General features: G+C 41.6%; 1 protein-coding gene across 4 annotated transcripts in view; it reads left to right on the top strand.

The window, feature by feature from the left end:
- Positions 1-24531, top strand: part of OSBPL1A (oxysterol binding protein like 1A) — a 79707-nt gene extending 55176 nt beyond the window's left edge. For 3 of the 4 annotated variants that reach the window (XM_069004619.1, XM_069004620.1, XM_069004621.1), the window contains 12 exons: positions 1730-1886; positions 6885-6960; positions 8557-8691; positions 11529-11626; positions 12316-12498; positions 12994-13101; positions 13193-13282; positions 13534-13660; positions 16893-17009; positions 17783-17906; positions 19614-19704; positions 23366-24531. In XM_069004619.1, coding sequence (XP_068860720.1) covers positions 1730-1886; positions 6885-6960; positions 8557-8691; positions 11529-11626; positions 12316-12498; positions 12994-13101; positions 13193-13282; positions 13534-13660; positions 16893-17009; positions 17783-17906; positions 19614-19704; positions 23366-23468 — 1409 coding nt within the window. In that variant the 3' untranslated portion in view covers positions 23469-24531. Of the gene's footprint in view, positions 1-1729; positions 1887-6884; positions 6961-7896; positions 7971-8556; positions 8692-11528; positions 11627-12315; positions 12499-12993; positions 13102-13192; positions 13283-13533; positions 13661-16892; positions 17010-17782; positions 17907-19613; positions 19705-23365 lie in introns of those variants that run through there. The other variant, XM_069004622.1, reaches the window with a different exon arrangement.
- Positions 24532-25352: the final 821 nt, after the last annotated feature.

Below are 25352 nucleotides of genomic sequence, written 5' to 3'. Positions count from 1 at the left end.
GTGGTCAGGAAGCTGAGGCCCAAGTTGTGTTACACTCCTAGAGTGTCTCTTCCTCTGCAATATTTGGATATGCAGGAAAACTGTTTTCCTGGCTACCTGTGCTTAGGATCTCTGGGCAAATCTGTATTTTATGTAACAGACTTGTCCCAAGTAAAAATGGTTTTCCTTACCCTACTTGTTAAATATAGTACCCACCAAACCAATGCTTTGATATGTTATATCATAACTTGGCACAGAACTAGACTGACAAATTTGGGGAAAATTGTGAGAAGATTCTCTGGAGTGCCAGTCCACTTTTTTAACATACCCTTAGCACCAGCTGGCAGTTCTTTTCATTCCCTAGCAACTGGCTTGATTCCAGTACCGTCTTGACAAGGATAGGCATGGATGTTTTAAATGAAAGGAAAGATCTCCTTTATGCTTCTAGATCTCTCTCTAGAAAGTATGAAGACATTGTGACACAGCTCATCCATTCATCAGGATTTTGTCCTGTTTCTGACCCTTATGTAATCTGGATGTGGTAGAAAGTCCTCTTATCACTATATATATACACACACACACCCTCCAGCAAAGCAATATATAATTTACATGTTCTGGAGAAACTACTGGCATAGATTTTTAAAGAGAAAACAAGAAAGCACCTGGCAGTAGACAGCTGTGAGTGAGATATTCTTTTGGATGGGCTGCTACTTCAGCAGGTTTTGATTACTGGGTTTGAATGAGAACGAGTGTGTGAGAGAATGGCTAATTTTGCAATTATTCCTCTGGGGTTTTGCAGCCAAGAGCAATAGCATATGCTGGAAGCAGTACATGGCAGAAATAGTGTCTACTATAGTTTGGGTCTACATTTTCAAGAAGCAGTGAGGCTTGCATTAAGCTGTTTAGCATTCAATGTGGTACCTGGTTTCTGCTATAGGAATTTTCAAATGAGATAGAAGTTGATATCTTGAGCTGTTCCCTCACTTCCTGGAACTTGCAATTGGATAATCTTTTGACAGTCTTGCCAGGTTTGAAAGAAAACCTAACATAAAAATACAGCCTTTCCCAGGAAATTTGTAGTTTTTGATTTGGGGCAAGACTCTCTCTTCTCCAGAACTGGACAAACACTACCTGACCGGGTTGGAAGGAAGGTGTTGTTTGTTGATGTTGGGTTTAATTTGAGATGTGATGTGGATTGTACTATTAACCTGCCTTCCACAGTACAAAGCTTATCTTGTTGATTGGTAAGCTTATCACCTAGACTTTTCTGGGACCTACGTGGTTCGTGTTATCTGTATGATACATCCTCCTGTTCTTTGATACTTGTTCAGTGAGTTAGGAAGTGAAGGTTGGTGAACAGCCCTGAGTGTCTTAAGAACTCAGAGCCATCTGAAGAAGGAGTCGTTACTCAAGGTACCTGTCTGTTCGGGAGGGTGCTGGCATCTCTATGGCACTGGCTCTTGTCCTGAGCAAGGTCTAGTAGCTTCAGTTTATTAAAAATGCCAGATTTTGGCTCAGCTCGATAGAGGATTTTTAATGTATAGTGGTCTTGCTTATTGTGCAATTTATTTATATCTAGATGCTGGGCTGCAGCAGTCTCTGGCAGTACTAGTTACTTACCAAATGGATGCTGTCATCAGGACACAGTAGGCTACTTAGGTTTCAGTTTTGTACGAGGAGGGGAGATCTGTCAGTGACTGAAGTCTAGCACAGGCAGTAGATTCATTATCATGCACCTGCTCTTTTGCAGATTCGGAATCTGAAAAATCATTAAGTGGGTTTGAAACAACAGCAGCCTACTCACTAGAGGACAGCATGGATTCAAAAGATACAATAACTTCAAGCATGCCTGAAGAAAAGGTGTGTGGCAGTGGGGAGTCGCTGTCAAACGGAATCAAAAAACACAGGTAGGATGTTGTCCATTCTTAAAGTTTTATAATATGAATTAATGGTGAGAGACCACAGGAATCTCTGAAAAGCTAACAAAACTTTTAAAACTTTGTTAGGGATGGTTGACAAGTAATTGGTTGTGCTATGATTTTTTTAAGAATGTTTTTCCAAGGTTGGTGTGCTCCTTTGCATCTTGATGATCCAATCTAAATAAGGAAAAACAAAATATCGTATGCTGTTTAAAAATGGACACACTTGTTTTTTATTAGATCTTATTGAAATCTATGTGGATTTTAATTCCTTCATGTATCTTTGATGACCTATACCTCCTATTGCCTCTTTAATTTCGAGTCATTTGATCCTTCTGTTGGTATCAGGAATGAATGAAAAATATTGCTAGCCTGGCATCAGAAACTCAAATGTGAACAAAGGGAGTCTTATTCTAAAAGTCTCATCCATGTTTTATGTGCTTATTTTGTGTTGTCAAATGATCCATTTTTGTTTGTTTCCTTGCCGATAAAGGAGGACAATAGGTCTGGAGTTAATGAGATGTAACAGACACCACTATTCTCCAGTTTCAGTGAAAGGGCAATATAACATTTGTGCTACAGATAAAGCCAGACTTCAGCATGTTTCAAAGAGACTATTCTGGATGTGTTTTGGAGGTACAGGATGATGATGGGGACCCCAGATTTCTGTAAAAACAGGAAAATAATATTTAATTTTACAGAAGGAAGCTAGATAGCTTTTAATTACTTGGTATCTTAAATAGTTAAATTGCAGTAACTGTTGAAGTGCGTGGTAGTATCAGACCTGATGTTTCAAGGGTCAACCTGTGGATGTCTCATACTAGGCAAAGACTAAGGCAAACGAGGGCTTGGGTGGAATAAAGGGTGTTTTGGGGAGATAACATAAAGCAGCTGACTAAGCATGTTGCTTTGCTCTTGTGCTATTAGCAAGATGGTATCTATGGCCTTGGCTAAGTGCCTTCCCTAATTAGAGCAGGAAGTTCAGGAGTGGGGGGGAAGCAGTAGGTGAAGGTGGACATCTGAGTTGCCTTCACTGCCTTGGAAATAGTGAGGAGAAAGGATACAGAACATAATCAACATGAAAATGATGGTGCATGTTGACTTGCATTGTATTGAGGAGTTTTAAGAGGATTTGATCTTCTGTTTGCTATAAAAAAAGAAGTTACTGGGCAAGTTCTCATAATGCTGCACTGTGCTGTCAGAACTGCAGGGGGCGGGTGTCTGGAGGAGCATTTCAGATCTCCTGATTTTATAAAGAGGTAACAAACCAGTACCTCTGCTTCACTTGTTTCTTGGAGCTGCCTTTTAGTGATAAAGAGAGCATAGGATTTTAGAGTAAAATGAGTGCATATATTGGCTAGTAATTTGCTGCTAAAGCAAAGTGGAAACTTTTTTTTCATCTGTTTTGCATTTAGATCAGAATGTATGACCATATTTTATGTGACTAAGTGGCTATAGAATATATGGCTGTATTTTATGGAATTAAATGACTATAACAATATATTATAGGTTGACCTGTCATGTTAGGCTTTTTTACCTGGCACTTTAGTGTCACACTGGGTCTTGTCCCCAAATATATTGATGCAAACTTTTTCTCCCCAGAAGCTCAGGTGATTTAAACTTTACCTGCAAGAGAACCTTCTCAGGGGATGGGAGATGTGTGGTATTTTTAGCCTCTTTTCTGAGGCTGTTGGTAGTAGCCATATTTAGCCTGGTACAGCATCTGTTTCATGTGACTTCAGAACTGTGTTACCTGCCTGGAGCTGCTGGCTCCAATTTGTGCCTCTTTTTGTCTGGGGGCTGGTTCTAACTATGTGCATGTGGTCAGATAGGCACTGTCTGTGATGGCACCTGTGTCCTTTTCAGAGCAAAAACTATTACTTCTTGATGCTATGCAAAGTGAGGGGTTCAGAATGTTTTGATATCACTTAATTCCATCCTTACAACCTTGAGTTTGCTTATAGCTTTTTTTTTTTTAACTTCCATTTGTATTAACCACATGGAAACAAGTCACTTAGAAAGTAGACCAGATTAATTTCTTTTGCTTAAAATCTTGATACCTTCCGATGAGTAAAGGATTTGTGGTTGCCTTTAGGTTGCACATGAGAGTACCTAACACTGTTTAGCCATCAGTTTAAATAAGATTATTTCCTGTCTTCATCTAGACAACCTGAGCTCTAATCTGCACCTCAAATATTATTTGAGTGGTTGAGAGTTTTCCACTCAGAAGTGGAGGGTGGTTTTTGCTTGGCAGGGGGAGCATACATGCTTTGGGTTTGGAAATGTGGGAATAAATCTGTTGGTTCCAAGGAATTAAAAATCTTGGGAAGTACATGCATAGATAGATGAAGCCAGTACAACATATAATCTGCTGGTTTTTTCTGGTTTTTTTTTTTTTTTTTAATGTAGTTTGCATCCTACTGATTGTTCACAGAGTGTTTTGAGAGTGCACCTAATATTTGTACGCTTCTTGGGAAAGGATTTGAGCGAATAGTACAGTACATAATCTGGAAGCATTCAAATAACTTCTTTTTAAGAGAATTTTTTAATCTGAGTCAAACTTAAAAAAAAAAAGGAAAAGAAAAAACCATCCCTCAAAAAAGTCCAAGCAAGCAAGCAAACCAATAAAAAACTCTGTTGCATAAAAATGTTCTGTATTGAGTGCCAACATTTTACATCCACGTGCCACTGCCATTTCCCTCTTATTGCTGAGTTTTGTAGTCAATTTTCCCTTTGGTCCCTGCATTGGGGGCCTTTCAGGATGCAAACACGCTGGTGTTTAACTTCATGGGAGCCTGGAGGTTGTTTGTTCAGGCTGGCATGAAGAGCAAGCAAGAGTGCCTTTTTCACTCCATATGTTTCCTTCCCCACAAGATTCCTGTAGTAGTTGATGTGTAATAGCTAATGCTTTGGACAAGTGTTTTTGTTTAAGTAAAGGATCCTAAATACATCTCATCTGTTCTACTGCACAGAAATTCCAGTAGATGTTTTTGTCACTTACAGCTAAAATTAACTTCCTGAGTTGTTTTTGAAATTGACATCTGGAGGGAAGTTTCTGCATTCAAAAACCTTTTGTTTAATCACAGGGAGTATGTCAAGGTTAGTAGGCCTCAAGTCTTGGCTGCCTGTCATTTTTCCACATGTCCTTACTTGTCCCTGGGATCTTCCTTGGTGGCTTAAAACTGCTTTGTTTTTTCAGTACATGTGTGTGTTGTAGAGGGAGGAGAGAACTGACTCCCATAGCAGGTTTGACCGATATAGGCAACAAATATGGATGAGTAGCTAAAACTGAATGCCAAGTTTCAAGTGATTAAACAAATTTAACAAAAGGGTAGGTTAACTTGCATGAAAATGTAAGTTTTGGTATGTAAGGAAAGCAATTCCTGTGTACACTTCAGCAAACTAAGGGTTAATGTGTTTAACATGCAGAAGGGCTTACTTAAACACAAATATTCACTCTGCTGACTGCCTGCATTAAAGAATACACAGGAAAAACAAGTAAACATTACAAGTGAAGGTAAGACTGAATAGTTGGTGGACACTGTCCTCTCCTGGACATTTGTATCAAAACATCCACAGAAGTATTTTATATTTCATATTATTCAGGGTGATCTGTTTGACGAAACATTTTTTTTCTCAGTGAAAAGTCAGAATAGGGAGTGAGCGGTGGTACATTGGTCAGTTAAAATAAATCCTCCTACCCACTCATCCTCTGCAGGGGAGCTGAGGAGAACAAGTCAGTGTTGGGCTTGTAGCTACTTGCTAACACAATAGTTTGCTACTATGAGGAGTTCAGACATGTGACTGGGTTTTTGATGGGATGGGGCTTGTTTTATTTTAAGAGACTTTTTTTGGTTTTGTTCTTTCTGAAAACTGAAGCATCAGCCCTGGTAAAGGTGTTTCAGTGGCAGCTGAGAAGTAGGGGAGGTAGCACAGCAAGCAGAGCTACTGAAACAATTTAGCCTGAGTATTTTTTTTCTCTTGGCAGTGTTTCTGTTTATTAGAAAAGTGAGGTGGAGAAGGAACGTACAGCCTGTTCACACTCTCTGAAAAAGATTGCTTTAGCTGCCTTGAGCAGAGACAAAACAACCTTGGTTAGGAGGGCAACGTGATAATTTAGAGTTAATTAAACTTTGAAACTAATAGTTCATGCAGTTTGAGTGAGCTCTAGGTAATTTTTATCTATTGATATGAACAGAAAAATTGTGAATTTTTCTCATTTGCAATAGCTTCATGATCCAAAAATGAATTTTAGTATTATGGACAAAGGACTTTGACTAATAATTATGCCTTTCTAGAAGTAAATTGGATTAACAGTTGAGCTGGTCAGTAGCAGTAAGAAAACTGAACAGACTCTGTGCTTGATTTCCCATAAGGCTGAGAAATACATGCTGTGTTCTCAGCCTAAATGTTGGTCCTTGGAAGTACGCTTATGACTTGTTTCGGGATATTTCAGCCCCCTGTAAAACAGGCTGCTCTGTTTTCTCTTCTTAAATGATGCTGATTTTTTGTGTTGTCCCTCAGGGCTGGTTTTAGTATAGGTCATAAATATTGTGGCCCTTCATGGTCAGTATAAAGGTGACTAGCAAAAACACCCCATAACAACCCCACTGTTTAACTCTCAGATCTGTTCAGACATAGTGAACATACTTACATGCCTATTCACATTTAACTTCAGTTTTCTCACAAAGAAAAGACACAATTAAATGTCTTAATGGTGCTATTGTGAAAACTGTTCTGATGACTGCTGTAGACATTCTCTTCCTCTGGTGTTATGCAAAATTAATAGTTCTGCTTTTGGAGAAATTAATGTTTCTGTGCAGGTAAAACAATTTAAGTGCTTCAAAGTAGCACTGTCATTCCCCCTGGCTTTTTAATTTAAAAATTGGGAAACTGTTACTCTCATAAATGAGCATTTGCATTTCTTTGTCATGGTTAGTATTGGAAAACTTTTCTTCTGCTTTTTTCCCCTCTTCCTTTCCACAGAACAAGCTTGCCATCTCCAATGTTTTCCAGAAATGACTTCAGTATCTGGAGTATCTTAAGAAAATGTATTGGCATGGTAAGTAATCAGAAAGCTATGATAAAAAATGGGGAGTGATTGTTTTATTTGAGGCCCAAATGAAAACTTGTTTGGGAGGAGAGGTCTTTTGTGTGTGTTTGTTTGTTTATGGGGTTGTTTGGTTTGTTTCTTTTAGTTGATTTATTTTTAATTTGCTGCTTACGCTTTCACAACTTAAGAAGGTAAGACTTGGTCAGAGCAATATTCTTTAAGTAAAATCATCTTCTCTTGACTTTAACCCTGTAAGTACTTTGTGGTAGCAGTTTGGTTTTGTGTTTGTGGATTTTTTGTTGGTTTTTTTTTTTTGACTGTGGAAAAAACAAAACAACACCGAAAAAACAACCACTTTCATTTTGCTCTTGTCCCTTCCCCTTAGCATCTGAGTCTTCCCCCTTCCGTGGTGTTACTGACCAGACGGTGGCCAGATCAGAGTTAGCTGGTTGGCACCTAATCTGCTTCCAGCTAAGTGTGAATTGAGAAGAGTTCTTGTCTCCATTAGATCCTACAATAGGCTGCAAATACTTGTTGCTGCTAAACTTCTGTCAGTCTCTAACAGTAGTCTACAGAAGGGAAGGTTTGTGGTTTTAGTTGCTGTTGTTTTCTCCTCCTCTCCTTGGTGTAGTTAGGAGCAGCACCAAGCAGTGAGGTGTGGAAATGCTGGGGAGTGCCTACATCAGCAGCTCCAAGTCTCCCGAGTTGATGTGAAGTGTCTGAAAAACTAAAGCTTCTCACAGTGGCTTTAGTGGAAAAGTGTTATAAAATGCAAAGAACAGATTGGAAGACTGCCTTGCATAAGGTGTGTGCAGGGAAAAAGGGTCTCAATTCTACTTTGCAGCCATTGGTGCACAGAGGTTGTAGTTGTGGGAGGCAGCAGAACTTGCAGTGGCCTGTACCGAAGCGTCTGCCAAGGCTCCTGGTGCCAGGTGCTGCTGTTCTGGCTCAGGATGGTGCTGTTTGCCACACACTTGGCCAGTAGTCACACTTAACACTGCTTCAATTTGCTGCTGCAGGTAGGTTAAACCAGGTGTGTTATGCATTCAGAGGGCATGCCTTTTAAAAATGGGAAGAGAGAACAAACAGCATCCAAACTCTACGCCTTCCTTTAAATTCTTATTCCTGTTACAAGTCCTCTTTTTTCTTCAGAATACAAAATCCCTGGTTTTACTCTTGAACCGCCATGTTTCCCTGTCCTTCCTCATTCTCCTCCCCCCATATTTGCCCTCCTGCCTCCAAAAAAAGACGTTTAAGTAATTAGATGGTCTATATCTATTTATGGAATAGTAAATAACTTAGTCTTTAAAAGGGTCCTTAATATTTCATTCCATTGTTTCATCTCACCTTCTTAATGCATTTATTGATAGGAAGATTGGTGTTTGGTTTTCTTTTTGTTTTAAAAGTAGCCTTAATTCCAGCACAGCTCTGCTTATTGAGCTCATAAGGGTTTTGTCCTTTCAGTATTAGCAGAGCCAGGTCGAGCATGTTGCATTAGCACTAAGAGCATCATTTATTTTTGTAATAAGCCAATTACACTCGGGTTACTGCAGGTCAGTGTATCTAATCATTCAGCTTTTAACACGAATTTCATTTGTGCATCAGGAGTTGTCGAAGATCACAATGCCGGTTATATTCAACGAGCCACTGAGCTTCCTGCAGCGACTCACGGAGTACATGGAGCACACGTACCTCATCCACAAAGCCAGCTCCCTTTCCAGCACGACTGAGCGAATGCAGGTGCGTTGGCTTTGCTACTTTCTGTGAGCTCTTGGTGAATGTCGTGGGGTCTTTCTTCCTTATAGATGGTCTCATTGTAGGAGGAACTCCTGTAATTTGCTGCCTGCTGAGTTCTCTTATTCATTGGCCAGTTTTGTTTATTGTCCTGGTTTCCACAGGGATAGAGCTCATTTTCTTCCTAGAAGCTGGTAGGGTGCTGTATTTTGGATTAGAGTGAGAATAATGTTGGTAACACACTGATATTTTAGTTGTGCCTAAGCTGTGTTTACAATAAGTTAAAGACTTTCTGTGCCTTGTGGCGCAAGAAGCTGGGATGGGAACAGAGCTGGGACAGCTGACCCCAACTGTCCAGAGGGATATTCCATACCATATAGTGTCATGCTCAGTACATAAACCAAGGGAAAGCTGTCTGGGGACTGCTGCTCAGGAACTGATGGGGCATCAGTCAGTGGGTGGTGAGCTACTGTGCTGTGCATTACTTGTTTTGATGATTGTGATTCTTCTATCATTATTATTTTCCCTTGTGTTTCTGCCCTATTAAACTGCCTTTATCTCAACCCACCGATTTCACATTTTTTATCCCCCCAGTCTATCCCCCATCTCATTTGGGTTGGGGAGGGGGTGAGTGAGCAGATGTGTGTTTATCCTGCTGGGTTAAATCACAACAATCCTTTATGGCACCCCACAAGCAGCAGAGCATAAAGGGTTGAGATAACAACAGATCTGACCAGAGCATAATAAAGGAAATTCATTATAAGCATTTATGATATTAGTTTGATAGTCTCTGGTCACAATGTTGATTTATTTGCTCTCAGAGCTGCTGTGAATGTTCTCAGAGCTGTGTTATGCAACATCTAACTTGCTGTATATGTTCCCTGCTGTGCTGTTTATCACCTCTGGGGACTGGGTTAAGGTTAGCATTTTGTTGTACTTTGTGACACTGTCTTATGATATGATAGAATTCCTGGTAGTGCATCTGAGCTGGTATTTGTACTCAGCATTGCCATCATTTCCACACTTTGGGAGCCATCTGTAGGAAACTATTCATAGTTACACCTTTTGCCTTTTCTCGTCAGAGAGCAAATCCATGTTGGAGATAGATACCGTCTTCCATCATCCCTTCTCCTCCAGGCTAATTAGCTCTTGAGAATTTCAAATATCATCAGGATATCAAATCTGGATGTTCCTTTGCTGCAGCTCTTGATTGTGTTTCAGATCTTGTTTACAGTAAAACAACTATTTTTGGATACCACCCAGAGATCTGCCCCAAGGCTGGGTAGATATGAGTGGCAGGGTGTGTGGGATAGTATAGGCAAGCACTAGGATAGAGGGTATCTCCAACATTTTGGAATTTCACTCCTAAGCAAGCACAGAATCCTGAAAAATTAATAAAATGCTTGGGAAAAGTATGCTGTCACACTGGCAATTCTAGAGTGACAGAAATCACTGCAAGGTGCTGGGGCCTGGCCCAGGCCTAATGAGCTCTGTTCAGCACTATTCAGTACCCTCAAGGGAAGAGAAAGCCCCTGGATCTGACAACAAAACAAAAGGCACTGGAGCTGCTCCACCTCCTGTGACTGGCACCACTGCTGAACCAATGAACCAACCCGTGCTGGTGTGAGTCACCCCTATACACAAGAGGAAGTATTGGAAGCAAAAGTCAGCTCATGTAGTAAGGGAGGAAGGAGTTTCTTCCAGGAGAGAGCAGGAGAAAGATGTAGACAAGACAGACTACTCTGAAGCAGGGCTGTCATGAGAGACCAGGAGGAAGAGGTAGCTGCTGACTGGGGAGGAAGGAGATGAAGAATTCATGAATGAGGCAGTACCCACCCAATCCCTATCCCTGAGTGAGCTGTGAGATAAACAAAAAGATTTCAGCTGCTCTCCAGGTGAACACATTGTCACCAGCCTGCTCCAACGCTGAGGTAATAATAGGGCCAGTAGTCTGGAATTACAGGGTAAGGAAGCCAAGCAGGTAGGATCCCTTTCTAGGAAAGGGGGCAGTGACAGAGTGATCGGAAAAGTGACGCACGTCCTCAGCCTGTGGAGGTGACTCATGTGAGGTGTGAAGGAAAGATATTCCTACAAGGGAGATGTCACCCAGGCAAGTGGAGCACCTTGGAAAATGTATCAGTACCTGAGGGAAGTAGGCCTGCTGGGCGTGATTTATGATGACCTGGATGACAAGCAGTTATCCAGAGATGCACATTAAGTCAGGTGCATGTGACCCATGTGGTGGAAGTTTGTACAGAACCAGGACTGTCATGGTTCAAGGCAGCTTCAATACCAGACAGCCACTCGCTCACCCTAATCCCCCTCACCTCCTCCATGGGATGGGGGATAGAGCTGTGCAGGGGGGGAAGGAAATAATAGTAGAATAGACTTAACAGGAGATGCACAGTGCAGTCACTCACTGCCTACAGACCAATGCCTGGGCAGTTTCCAATCAGCAGCAGCCCCCAGCCTGCTTTCTTTTCCCCCTAGGTTTATATACTGAGCATGATGTCATATGGCATGGAATATCCCCTTGGTCAATGTGCCAGCTCTCCCAGCTGTGTCCTCTCACAACTTCTTGTTCCCCCCAGCCTGATGGGGTGGTATAAGAAGTTGAAAAGTCCTTGGCTTTGTTGCTAAACATCGCTTAGCAACAACTAAAACATCAGTGAGTTACCAGCATTATTCTCATTCTAAATCCAAAACAGCACTATACCAGCTACTGGGGGGAAAATCACCTCTATCCCAGTGGAAACCAGAACACTTGTCTAGGAAAATATTCTGGTATTCTGTAACACCATGGCTACTGTTGATGAACTGTGTGCTCTTACCCCTCTGAACAGTGTGTTGCTGCGTTTGCTGTGTCTGCTGTAGCCTCTCAGTGGGAACGTACCGGGAAGCCCTTCAACCCATTGCTTGGAGAGACCTATGAATTGATCAGGTAATGAACAGAGCCTGCCCTGGAGGGTGGTATTCCATGTAAGAGATGTTTCATGAGATTTGTCAGCTGGCTTGCAGACTGCACTTCATCTCATAAGCTTCCAGCCATTCTCCTAGCAGCTGCTGCAGGTGCATGGAATGCATGTTGGTGTTCACCGATTCACCTCTCAGGGAAGAGAAACTACTTAACTTTTCAATTCAGAGCAGGCAACTGAAATTTGCCAGGTTCAAAAGCAAGTTTTATCTACAAAAATGAGGTTTTTTTCCCTGAAATGTTATGAGTGCAAAGTGTGCGTGGTACATAAGGAGGACATACGGGACTGCTCAGAGTACCTAATAAGCAATGTGGGTCTACTAATGTTTAGCTACACCAAAAGCACATTTTTCTTCCAGTTAATATTTTGGCCTGTGTTTAGGTGGAAATTTTAAGAAAGAGATCAGTATCAAAAGTAGCTATACAGACTCACCACATCTGGTAGTTCTAGTTTCTTTCTTATATTAAGTCCTTAGTTATTTAAAATGAGGAGGTTCTGTGTTTTAGTTGATCTTTTCAGTTAGCCTAGGCTTTTAACTAACTCTTGCCCTGAGTACAGCAACTGTGCATGGGTCCAAATACCTCTTTCACCTCAGGGAAAACAACTGCAACTTCACTACACTTGATACGTAGTTCTGCTTATCTTTATTTTACAGAGATGATCTTGGATTTAGACTTCTCTCAGAGCAAGTGAGCCATCATCCACCAATCAGTGCTTTCTATGCTGAAGGCTTAAATAATGATTTTGTGTTTCATGGATCAATTTACCCTAAACTCAAATTCTGGGGCAAGAGCGTGGAAGCGGAACCAAAAGGCACAATGACTTTGGAGCTTCTTGAGTAAGTGGATCAGTAATAATTGAAGGGGCACAGGGCCTCATCCTTGATGATTAGTATGCATTAGAGTCTCATGGCTTAGGAACAGACGTGTCCAACACCCACATCCCAAAGTCTTAGGGCAGATCACTTTGTGGGGAGGAGGGGATGGGAAGATGAAAGGAACTGCCATTGTTTCCCCATACATGCTGCATGCTGCTAATAGCACCAGTGGAGACCTGGGCCTGGATGTTCTCCAAGTGCCTGGATATCAGTTCTGCTAAATGCAGCATGCCTGAGTCCTGTTGGCTTTCCTTGTGTCTTTCCATGCTAACAGTGACTGCACCAAAGTGACTGTTTTAAGGAATTGATAATATCAGTAGCAATAGGTTGATAAACTACCTGGGTTTACTAATTTATTGCCATGCCCATTTCAAGACTTGGAATGATGATGGCTCATTGAAGGACTTACTTCCAGTACAAAAATACAGTGTTCTAATTTTTATTCCCTTCCCTTAGGCACAATGAAGCCTACACATGGACAAATCCTACGTGCTGCGTGCATAACATTATTGTGGGCAAACTTTGGATCGAGCAGTATGGAAACGTGGAAATAACTAACCATAAGTACGTTAAGAGTGTGAGTGTTTTCACTTCCTGTAAGTTTGAAAAGGAAAAGCATTTGGAAGTAATTGGTGCTGTCTTGTTCTGCCTTTAGAACTGGTGAGAAATGTGTACTAAGCTTCAAGCCCTGCGGCCTCTTTGGGAAGGAGTTGCACAAAGTTGAAGGCTACATTCAGGACAAAAGGTAACAGCTTGATTCTAAGTGGGAAACAAATGCCTGCCCTTGTTTCTGAGGGGAGCTGTAGAACAGAATGCCTTTAACAGAGTCTGTCAAGGGCACGAACCTGCAACAGCAGGGTTATGAATTCTGCAATACCAATAATGGAGTTTTAAAGTTGCCCTCAAAAGTTCTTCTTTCACATATTTTTGTCTGAAATGGGGAAATAAATCTCTTTAAGCTCCTTTGTAAACTTAGTCTGCTTTTTTTTTTTACAGCAAAAAGAAGCTCTGTGCATTGTATGGGAAGTGGACTGAGTGTTTGTACAGTGTTGACCCAGCTACATTCGAAGCTTACAAGAAAAACGACAAGAAAAATACAGAAGAGAAGAAAAGCAGTAAACAGGTATTAATCCCATAAAGAGGTGGGATCTCAAAAGCATGATAAGACAGCTAAGTATTTTAGTAGCATTTAGGAGCATTATGTTTTCCTTCACTTATCTTCTCTTTCCTAGTAGGATACAAAACAGATTGGATGAGTACCAATATTAAGGGATAAAATGCTTGCTTTCTTTCTTCTCTTGGATTTATATTCAAACTTCCCAAAAGTTGGTGTGATCTCAATACTGTCTCGTTCATTACCTGCCTCTTCCTCCCAAGTTACATGGACGAAATAACATATCCATTAGTTGGGCCATTTCTGGTCATATATGGTAACATATTCTAGTGGGAGGATTTTGATTCTTAGAAGCAGGACAGATTAGTTTCTTAATTGATAGAGGATCATCTTTTCCAGCTATTACAAGGATTTTTTTTTATTGTTTTCTATTAAATTTTCCCAGCTGGAGAAGTCCTGGTATTTTTTAATTTTTCTTCACAATTGATTGCTTTTTTCTCTTGTGAAAAAACGTCATTCATAATTCTTCCAAACTTCTGGTCAGCACTAAGCTTCTTGTTTAGGATGAATGGTGATGGTGACAACATACAGCTTGGTGAAGAACAGCCACTCACATAGCAGCTTAAGACAGGGACTGTTCCCCTTTGGTGACTGTAGCCAGGTTTTTTTCGTTTGGGTGTTGATAGTTTCTTCAGAAACTTATGAAGAAAAGAGATGGAGAACTCTGAAAGCAATTGTGCCTGTGCAGGTTCAGATTGTTGCTGTATTTGAGCTTGCTCCAGTGCTTGTCCTCAGGAGAATGGTAAAGCACTGGGGATTGCTGCTTCTCTGGGAGTCTGACCAGAAGAACTCTAGGGAGAAGAACAAAGAAAAACACACTCCGTGTCTTTGTTCAGCTGCCTGTTTGCATTTTCCAACAATGCTCAAGATGATCATTGCTTTTCACTTTGAAATGGAGCATCCTGTTTCATAAAGCTCAAGCTGCAGTGTTGCTCTGACTCTAGGAAAATGCTTTTCCTACTTAATTAACAGAACCCTTTCTATGTGGAAAACTGAAGGCTTTGTAATGCTAGGTATGGACCAGGTAGTCTATGTTGAATATGTACTCCCACTGCCCCTTGTGTCTGAGGAGCTGATATTTCCTATGGTTTTGGAGCATTCAGATGAGCCAAGTCTCACATATAATGTCTGGATGTGGTTTTTCCTTCATGGTACTGAAGAATTCATTCAGGCACAAAAATACATGACTTTTTATTAGAATTTTCAGATTTATGTAGTTGTTTTCCGGCTATTACTTCATGATGCATTGCTACTAATCAAGAAATGCTTCTGCCTCCCTTGAGGGAACCTGCTTGAATGAGAGCTCTTTTGCAACTTACCCCAGATTTTTGCCTGAACCCCTTTCATTTTTATAGGAATGAAACTTAGAGGAAAATAATTTTTCAGGGAACTAGACAAGCATTCATGTATGCAAAGGTGATATTTTACTAACATGAAAAGAGTTATAGTAGATCCATGCATGGTTCTGCTTGGAATGACGTCTTTTTTTAATCAAGATGAAGCATTTTGTGTGTAACTTTCAATGCAAATACATGGAAGAGAATAATGTAGGCAAGAGAACTGCCCTCACATGTGCCTCATTTACAGACACCTCATTTATAGAGGTCTTGCTTTGGCAGGTCTGTTAACTATCCTCACAGCAATATACTGAACAGTTGAGTAGCACTGAGCATAAAATATGGATCATCGTGATAAGAGCATATGAAAATCCACATTTTACTTATTTCTTTGTAATTCTTATGCTATTTTAAGATCATGTATCCAACAAGGCAGAAATCACATTGTGTACTGTAGCCTTTAAATAAAAGGCGTGGAGTTTGACAGTCTGATATTGAATTGTCCTTGTTTTGATACAAGGATATCTTTCTGATGTGTCCTGCTTCAAATTCCCAATTTCTGAAGGAATGATCGGGATCATTTAAGGAACAAAATGACAGGTTGCCAGCACAGTTCAGATGTAGTCAGCTAAAAGGCCCCGTTTGTCTTCCTGAGAGCTGAACCTGGTCTGTGCATTGTTCTGCTGACTGTTCATTATTAAAAGCACAGTGAAGGTCTCCTCAGTGAAGCAAAATCCTTACTACAACGTCTTGATTTTCTTGAAAATGGAACACATGAATTATCTCAGAGGACAACTGAGTGCATGTTGGGTACTGGATGTCTTCAGTATTACCTGATGCAACCATGGGAGAGCAAAGCTTATTAGCAGCAGGATTAAAGCTGCTGGCCTGCAGCCAAAGTATTTAAAGCATTAGTTGCCTTTAAGTTGGGCTTTAATCTCCAGTGATCTCTGAAACGTGCTGCTGTTTTTAGCTGTGATTGTGACACCAGGTTTTCTTGGGAGAGCCTTACTCATTGTCCAGTGTGGCTTTAGTTTGATATTCCAACATCCGCTTCTGTGGTGGAATTAATGTCAGCAGCATCAGAGCCCAGCTGCTTGAAAGCTGTTGTGTAAAACGGGGAATGGTTTAGGACTAGTTCAGGTCACACCTACACTGTGATCACCAGTTACTCTCTACTGCCCCAGTAACCCTCTGTGGAGTTTTTTCCTTTCTGGGAAAAGCATTTCACAGTCCTGTGGCTACAGCTGCCTCAGGCCATATGTGTCAGCCTTCATACCCTTCCCAGAAGATGTAGCTAATTTAGGATATTCATTTCACATTTGCAGTTTGCCATTTCAGTAGTGCAGTGATTAATGAAAAGGAAGGCTCTGGGCACAGAGCAGTAAGAAGGGCTTTCTGTTGTGCACAAACTGGACAGCATCTGCATTTTGTGCTAGCATTTCTTTGTTGTGGAAGGATGAGGAATGTGGCTTCTATTCTTCATGTTTAGTGAAGCAGTAATGAAGTTAAGTATCAGGCATGAAAATACTTATACTTGAGGAAACAGGACATCTCTGAGGTGGAAAAATTGACATTTCTTAACACTTGAACATCCAGCTTACATCTACAAAGATGTTGATGCAAGAAACTGTTGGTAGTGTTCCACTGAGAGGGAATTGGGAGTATGTGTGCTATGTTAATGCCTCAATCCTTCTTGACAAGCATCTAGAAAAGTCTCTTTGCTGAAATTACTCACCTTTGGACAAGGAAATAATTTTCTGTAAGTTCCAGCATTGGAATGATCGGGTGTAAATGGTTTGTGACTTCAAAGAACTGCTCTTTTCTTTGTGTGCTGCCTTTAGGTGGGCAATACAGATGAATCAGATGAGATGCCATTGCCAGACTCTGAGAGTGTGTATGTTATTCCTGGAAGTGTTTTGCTATGGAAGATAACTCCAAGACCTCCAAATTCAGCACAGGTCAGCTATGCTGCTTCTTATTGAAAATGTGTGCTATCCTGTTACTCTGTATGGTTTACACAAAACACATCCATTTGTTTTGTCATTAGCAAGTCTGGATTTGCCTGTTTATTGCAACAAATTTCCCCACCACAACTGTAACTTTCTAACATGGGGTTGGAAGATAACTGCCACACAGATCAGTCTAGAATTAGTGAAATTTCTCTGGAAAATGGAATGCTTTGTGTAGATAGTGGCATGGGGCCTTTCTTCACTTCTTCTCTCCATCCTGCTTCCCCCACTGAGGCACCAGCCTTATAAGAAATCTCACTGAAGGGCTTCATTAGGGGCCAGACACTTCCAAAGACAGACCTGCATGGCACAAGTTGGTGTGTGAAGGGCTGTGAAGCTGGAGACCAATAGGCAGAATACAAAGGTATTGTGTGCAACTGAGAAGACAAAGAGTTGGTACAGAAAAGATGCCCTCACTGCCTTAATCAAGGGGGAAATCTCTCTAAAGAGATAGAGAAAATACCAGTAGGGCTGGAAAAAGAAGATAAGAGAGGAGGAAGAGTGCACTGAGTAATTGGATGCTGGCCTCCTTAAACAGAAACACCAAGGATCACCTACACTGCCTGACAGGGCACTTTTGCTGGTATCTTGGGCAATCCTATATTGAGTGATTAAATAATACAAAAGCACTTGGATATTTGTTTTTAGCATTTTTCTTCTGCACTAAGACAGCAGCTAGAGGCATTGTAAAGTCACCTTTCATCTTTGTCTCTGCATTTCAGATGTATAATTTTACAAGCTTTGCTATGGCTTTGAATGAGTTGGACAAAGAAATGGAGAGTGTCATTCCCAAAACTGACTGCCGGCTACGACCAGATATCAGAGCTATGGAAAATGGAGAAATAGGTAACTTCAGTTATGGGCAAAGGCAGTTTTATTTTTTCTTTAAACTGAGGGACTGGAAAAAAGTTGTTAGATGAACAACTAGAGTAAGTAGCTGGCCATGCATTCCTCCATGATGCCAGGCAGTAGCTCCTTAACACAGCCTTCTGCAGGCTGTGTTGAGCTCCTGGTGTCACCCCCCTGTACAGGGGATGGTTGGGATGGAGCTCATCTTCTTCATAGTCTCCCACATCTGCTGTGGTTCAGATTGGTGACCAAAGCAGTGTTAAGGAAAATATCTGTACAGTGTTAAGGAAATATTTGTGAACTTTTCAGTTTCTGTTTCCATCAGCCTGATGCAGAGGGAGTGTTTTGATGTACCAGTTCTGAGAAATGCAGTCAAAACTATTAAAGTGAAGCTGCAAATGCCAAAAAATACACTTGATGCAAAATTATACTTCACTGGGAGTTGAACACTTCTGCTGTCTTAGAATAGTGAATTAGAAATAACCTAATGAGACTTCCAGTGAGTAGAAGTAGTGTGCTTTTAAAATATTAAAGCAGGATGGCCAGCTTTGTAGACTAAGCATGGGGGCTGTTGCTTTGTCTGGCTTGCTAATTGATTGGGGTAAGTCATGAAACCCTGATTCAGTTTCAGGTGTATAACAGGGCAACAACTGTGAGACTTCTGATAAATAGTCTGAGATGTAGCAATAAAAACCAGTGTCATGGTATAATACAGTGCAGTTTTGCAGTTTTGTTTCTGTTTTCTCAGAAGCTGCTAACCATGTCTTTGAGGCTTTTAAAAAAGCAGATCATTGAATTCCCACAGCCACTCTCACCTGGCTGTACAACTCTTTGTGGCCAGGATGATGGATATATTTGGTTCAGAGCAGCCCCAGTAATTTGTGTGTTTAATTTAAAGTGCAAATAATATGCAAATATGCTGTTAGCAGCAGACCATATTCCTTCATGATATACTAGTGGCATGAAGTTTGTGTAGCAGGTAGTAATGCACAATGGGTTAGTAGCCAACAGGGAATGGCTGATCAAAGTAGTTAAGAGAATCATTCTTGGAAGACTTAAGATGTGTATGAAATTCTTTTTGAGGATTCAGATATGAGACTGACTTTCATCTAATCTGCTTCTGAGTCTGACTTACTCCTTAGACCTTCTGATCATCCTTCCTGCCAAAGAGAAGCGACTGTTCTGCTTGTTTAGGATAGTACATTAGTGCATTAACAAAAAAAATGAAGGGATGCTGCAGAAAGACAATTCTTTGTGGTTTGGAAGAGTGTTTCAAAACTCTGGTGATGAGGAACTAAGTTGCACCAGGAGCAACTTAACCCAAAACTCAGCCAGACGCAGGTGGCCAGACTTCTGAAATAAATTAACCGTATCTTCACTTACCCTACTGAAATAAATTCTTTGTATGCCACCTCCCTTAGCTCACATTTGCTGTCATGTAGCCACTCCCAGGGTCCTCAGGCCATGGATAAATATATATTTAGCAGTCTTAAAGACTAGGATGCCACTGGCTGATCCTGTGCCACAGCTGGCCTGGCTTAGCTCTTAAAGTAAACCAGTAACCTTCACTGCTATGTAGAAGGCTTTTTGAATGGACAACTTTTACTGGTTTACTTCTACTTATTTATCTTCTGGGGCAGATGAAGTAACATCCCTGTCTTATACATCATGCTTCAACATCTTCTGTATTTTTATTCGTTCAAGATCTGGCTAGTGAAGAAAAAAAGAGGCTAGAAGAAAAACAGAGGACCGCCCGCAAAAATCGTTCAAAGTCAGAGGAAGACTGGAAGACAAGGTTGGTGCCCTCGCCTCAGTGTGTGTGTAGTTACGTAAAGGCTTTGAGCATTCAGGTTAAGTGACAGTCTCCACTGGTGACATGCAGAGAGTGTTGTGTCAGCATGAGGAGCAGACAGACAGTATCAGGTCTGGCAGTGCCGCTGTTGTGTTTGCAGACTCGGTCCCAGCAGGATGTGGCGCTTCCAGAGGGAAGCGTCAGCCTTGCTCTCGGTTCCTTCCCTCCCTGCTTGCACACCCATATGCAAATACAAAGTGTGCTGTCTTCTGTGAGCACTTCTTGGTTCTGACACAACAGAGATGTTACCTCTGGCAGCTGCTTGTAAGGACTGTGGCTGCTGGTTAATTTATAATTGCCTCAAATTGGCATGCTTGGCCAAAGAGAGGAGGAAAGGCTCCTCCCTTGGGAGCTCAGCCATGACTTCTCAGCCCAGTGGCTCTGTGCTGACAGTGCTGTGTTCTCACCCAGTTTATCACCCAGCTATATCCAAGACACTGCCTTCTGTTGGAGGGGGCCCCTAACTACAAAAGCAAGAGGAGCTAAGGGAAAAGTTAGCATACAAGGAACCTGCCAGGATGTTCTGGGGATGTTTTGGGGGTTTTCTTTAAACTATGAGGAGTCAGCTGGGTGCTCTTACACACAAGCTAAGAAGCAACTGTGAAAACCAGACCAGGTGAATCTGGTTTGACCAGACGAGGTCTATTTAAATGCATAGTAACAAACTGGCATTATGTTCTCAGGAAAAAAAATCACTCGGGCTAAACTTCAAGTAAGCAAGGCTCCTCTCTTCTCTATTATTAATACACTCAGACACTGTGGATTAAATATCTCTAAAATGTATGTAACTATAAATCACATTTTTCTTTTTTTTTTTTAAATGAAGTCACCCACCATCCCAAAATCCCAGGTTTGGACATTACTGCCTTTGTCTTTTTCCTGTGCCTGCTCTCCTGAAGTGTTTGGGTTTGTTTGCATAGAGACTGCTGGGGAATAACATCTTTGTAAAGCTTGTAACTGTTGGACAGCCTTGCAGCTCTCGCTTCATTTCCTGAATTCAGAGTGGTTCTAGCTCTCACCAGGCATTTTCAGAGCCTGGGATAGTTACATAGTGTTCTTCCAGGTGCCTGAAGTAGTTTAAATACAGCTCAAAGCACCTAAGGCTGGCATTGGAAGTTGGGGAATTTCCATGGAGCTGTGGTTTTGGGGTTATATAATTAGTTCAGACACCATTCACAAGGTTCTGCAACTGGTGTGGTGCAGATTCTGTACACCTCTTCAGCATGTGTCTGGGATATCCTTTAAGAACTCTTTGCTTTCCAGGATATTTCTAAAGCTTTGGCAGAAAATTCCTGGTAGGAATGCCAGGTGTGGCTGCCTATAAAGGATGAACATTAAGTGTTAGGGAAAGTTGTGCTATGGGGGAAAAAGTGCCTGCTGTGAAGAACTCTCCTACCTGTTCCCCGGTCATCTGTGGGTCTTATTCTGCAGTGCATTATGAACTCAGATCTAAACTACTGCCATGTCCTTGCCACAGAAAAACAGGTTTCATCCTTTGTCTAGTAGAATTCCTCCCTCATAAGACAATTCTCCAAAGTGCTGACTGATTTTTAAAAAAACTTATTTATTCGGAATCCCCTTTACTAGTGGGGTCTTAGTGTTTCTCAAGAGGTGATTAATGTTGAACACTTAATATTTTAAATGCTGACCAGTAATGTTAAGTCTTGAGTAAAAATATTTAATTCAGGTCTGAAATACAGCAGTTGATTTTGATGAAAGCTGTCCTGTCTTCTCCCCATCACTGACTGGTTTAGGTCCTACATGTCTCTCAAACTTAGTTCTTCCCATTGCCTTTCCCCTTCCTGTTGAAGTAGGTGGGCACTGGAGCCAGGGGCACACTGTCCTGACCTGTACAAGTGTTGAGGACACACTAGTGAGCTGTGGGGTGGTAGAATTCCTTAATCTGAGAGGTGGGGTCACTGTGCTTATAGCCCTGTCTCATGGCAAATGTTTGGCTTCAGTTCTGGAATGAGCTGCTGTCACCAGTGAACTGGATGCCTGAGCCCATCCATACACCTCTTATTTGGGAATAGCTGAATCCTCCAGTGGGAGGAGAAGCAGGAATGAGCTATCTACAGAACTAGGGGTGAATGACTTCTGTTGACTTCAGTTCACTTAACCAGGACAGCAGGAGAACCACTGGAGTGTTCACCTGTTCAGTTACTCTCATGGAGGCAGCACAAGGCATTTCTTCCAGCACAGCTTTCTCGAGTCCTTTGAGCCAGGCAAGCAAGACTTGCCCATGAGCTGCCCTGCTTTGTAACATAACCCTGCAGTACTGGTGGCCTTTAGACTTCTGCCTTTTAAAGAGATCAAGTTATATTTGGTTGGAATGTGCTTTTTCTCTTCTGAAACCTTACGGTGCTGGAGAAGGGAAGAGCAGAGTTAAACAGGTTGCCTTGCACACAGATGATTTACTTGAGTGTGGTCACTGCAGTGAGTCACAGAAAGAAACAACTGGCTTCTGTGGTCACTGAGGAGGTGGGAAGCTGTAGAGCACATTAACCACAGAAGCAGCTTCTACCAAGCTGGCTTGTGCCATAAATGTGGCTTGGCAAAATACAGAAGGAAGTTAAAATGCCTGAGGTCTGGTACTGTGTGCTGTGGAGGCAGAAGATTGAGTAACTGGGCCAAACAGAAAGTGGCATTCACTGTGTGCTATATGGTGCCTCCAGATTAGGCAGGAAGGGAGAAGAAAGGAAAGAAAGCAGGTGCTCAACTTCAGTGTTTGTATTAATAACCAGCTTAGTAAAAGCTTGCAAGTAGCTCCATGCAGATGGAATCAGCTTTCTGGGCATTCAGATGAGTCTCCTGCTGCCAACAGTGTAACACAATGTAGTTAACTTGTAATAATCCACCACGTTTCCTGCAGCCTGTGGGTGATGTTTCATAGCTGGCACACTTGTTCCGAGTTAACTGCTGGTCAAACTAAAGGGAAGGGAGCAAATGCCCAGGAACCAAGGATGAGTCACCTGTGAAGAGTAGAGAGATGAGTTGTAGAGGGATGGGGTAAGGAAGGCCAAGGTGAAGCTGGAACTTGGCAAGGGATGCAAAAAATAACACAAAGGGCTCCTACACATATTAACCAGAAAAGAAAGGTCAAAGAAGGTGATGATTTTTAAGGTACTTTCCAACCCAGGTAACTCCACAGTTCTATGAGGAAGTGCATTGCAAGGCTTTAAAAAACAAGGGGTAATCTAGATCCAGGGAAATAATGTCTTTTTGTTTCCAGGACTGCAGTGCTTGTGGTGTTTACATGTCTTGCAAAAACTGTTACTGTTTGTGCATGTCAGAATGGTTGTTCACAACTGCTTTGAAGTAAAGCTGTACCTGTCCTTTTTTATGCAATCATCTTGGCAGCTTCAAATGGCAAAACACTGGCGTCGGTAATTCCACCTCAGAGATGTTTAAGCAGTGTAGCAATTGGGGAAATGTGGTCACTGAAAATGACTTTAAACTCACTTATGAATTTAAAACCAAGAGGATTCCTGCAATCACAATAATAATTTCGTGCAATAAACTGCTGAAGATGCAGCAAAGCAGTTCTGAACTCATACTTGCGTGTGTCAATAGCCTCACTAACATGCTGTATGTTTCCTTGCAGATGGTTCCACCAAGGCCCCAATCCCCACACTGGTACACAGGACTGGCTTTACTCTGGCAACTACTGGGACAGAAACTACTTTAACTTGCCTGATATTTATTAAAATGCAGTAAGGAGCCTCTGACTGATACAAATAAGTCTTAATCTGTTTTAACATTTTCCCTTGTTCTACTTATCTCCTGAAAATACTGACATATTATCAAACAGAATATTAAGCATCTCTGCAATAAATCTGGTGGTACATGATCTGCAGTCCTAAAGGTAGGGGAATAACTTTTCTGGCTGATGGTGGGTCCTGCATGGACAAAGTTGCTGTGGTTTCGAGCTGCCCTGAGTACACCTATATTAGGTTGTGGTGTGTGAGGAATAGAACACCTTCAGCTGTTCTGTGAATACTTTATTTTGTAGATAACATTGGCACAAGTAAAACTGGTTTTATTTATTGTGACATGGGAATGTTTAAAAAGCACACAAAGTAATTGCAATATTCTATTCTTAAATGAAGAAAAGGGTGTGTCACTTCTGTAAAGATGTAATTTTTCATAAGGTGACTTCTCTTTTACTAAAGTAATTCCCTTGAAGCCTGAGCTCTGCTCAGGAGATTCCAGAAGCGTTCCCATCTCTGGAGCAGTAATGCAGTTGTTTAAGCTGGTAACATTACTCAGAGGTTATTTATTCAATGTTTTGTGCAGTGTTTTGAATTTTGCTTTCCTGTTTTGCTACCAACCTTATGGTTTAAGGAATTAAGAGCCATTTAAATACCTACGGATTTGATTTGAACTGCACACTAGTAACAGGTTTAAAAGAATCTGTTTCATGCACTAGAAGTTCTGGTGCCCAGCACCACTGCAAGAACCTAATCAGTCCAGGAATGACCTGGTGGAACACGGCAGGGGGACAGGACTGTGTCTGTACTGTGCAAACTCCCTGGGAGGAAGTCTTGTGCATTTCAAAGGTAGTACAGCACCTCAGTGAGGCCTCCTGTGCACAGCTGCTTTACCCCTTTTCAGTGGGGTGCATTCAATCTTAGTCTGTTTATATTGAACTGTGTACAGAGCTTCTAGAGGACAAGCTGCTCTTTGTACAATATTTTAACTGCTGTCTGGAGGTTAGTGTTAATTGAATAATTTAATTGCTACTAAATAAAGGCTTAAAAACTTCTTGCATCTAGTCTAAAGGGAGTGGTGTTCAACAGTGCTGACCCCTTCTGAGCAAGTCTCATCCAAAACCTGCTGCAGTGAGGATGGATATGTTTCCCTGTGCTCCAGGGACCCTCTCTTCTCCCTAAGCAGGAAGTCTCCTTCTGGGGGTGGGGAGGGCTGTTGAGTGGACTACTGAAACTGTTAATAAGGCAATGAGATGCTTTTTATTTTTATTCTAGGCACTACTCGAATTACCCAGATCCTGATGTTGAGACATATTTGCATAGATGAGGGAAAGCCTTTTCCTTGGTAGCCTTTCCTGTGAGGGCCCAGCTCTCACAATGACCTGTAGATGCAGGAGTTTAATACCTGCTCTGTCTGTAGGGAGCCTCTACTCTCTACTCTGGCCAGTGCTTCTTGAAATCTGTCTTGAGTGCTGTGCCATCTTCCAGGTGTGAGTCTGAGATCTCAGAAGCAGCCTGGCTGTTGGGTCGGTGCAGGTCACACAGCACTGAATGCTCGCCCTACGGAGAGCAAAGCATTTAGTTCCTGCATGCCCCCAATGACTACACCACGTCAGCACAGTGAGGAGCTGGGGGTGGCTCCTCACTGGAACAGCTCCAGCAGATGGGGTAGTGGGCACAGCTCACACAAAGCTAACATTTGGGATGTTCAACATGGGAATGCAGAATGCAGTTCTGATTGCTGGGCTTTTTTTTTTTTTTTTTGAACATTTGATTAACATTATTTGGTTTATTGCAATGTAAACTCCATCCCTCCTGACCTTTTCCTGAAGTGCAAACAGCCTCTGTTCTCTACCTGTTTAAAAATTAACATGAACTCAG

This window comes from Aphelocoma coerulescens, chromosome 2 (genome assembly GCF_041296385.1).
Source record: "Aphelocoma coerulescens isolate FSJ_1873_10779 chromosome 2, UR_Acoe_1.0, whole genome shotgun sequence".
In the NCBI taxonomy this organism is placed as follows: Eukaryota; Metazoa; Chordata; class Aves; order Passeriformes; family Corvidae; genus Aphelocoma; species Aphelocoma coerulescens.
This window is presented reverse-complemented; position numbering and strand designations above follow the sequence as displayed.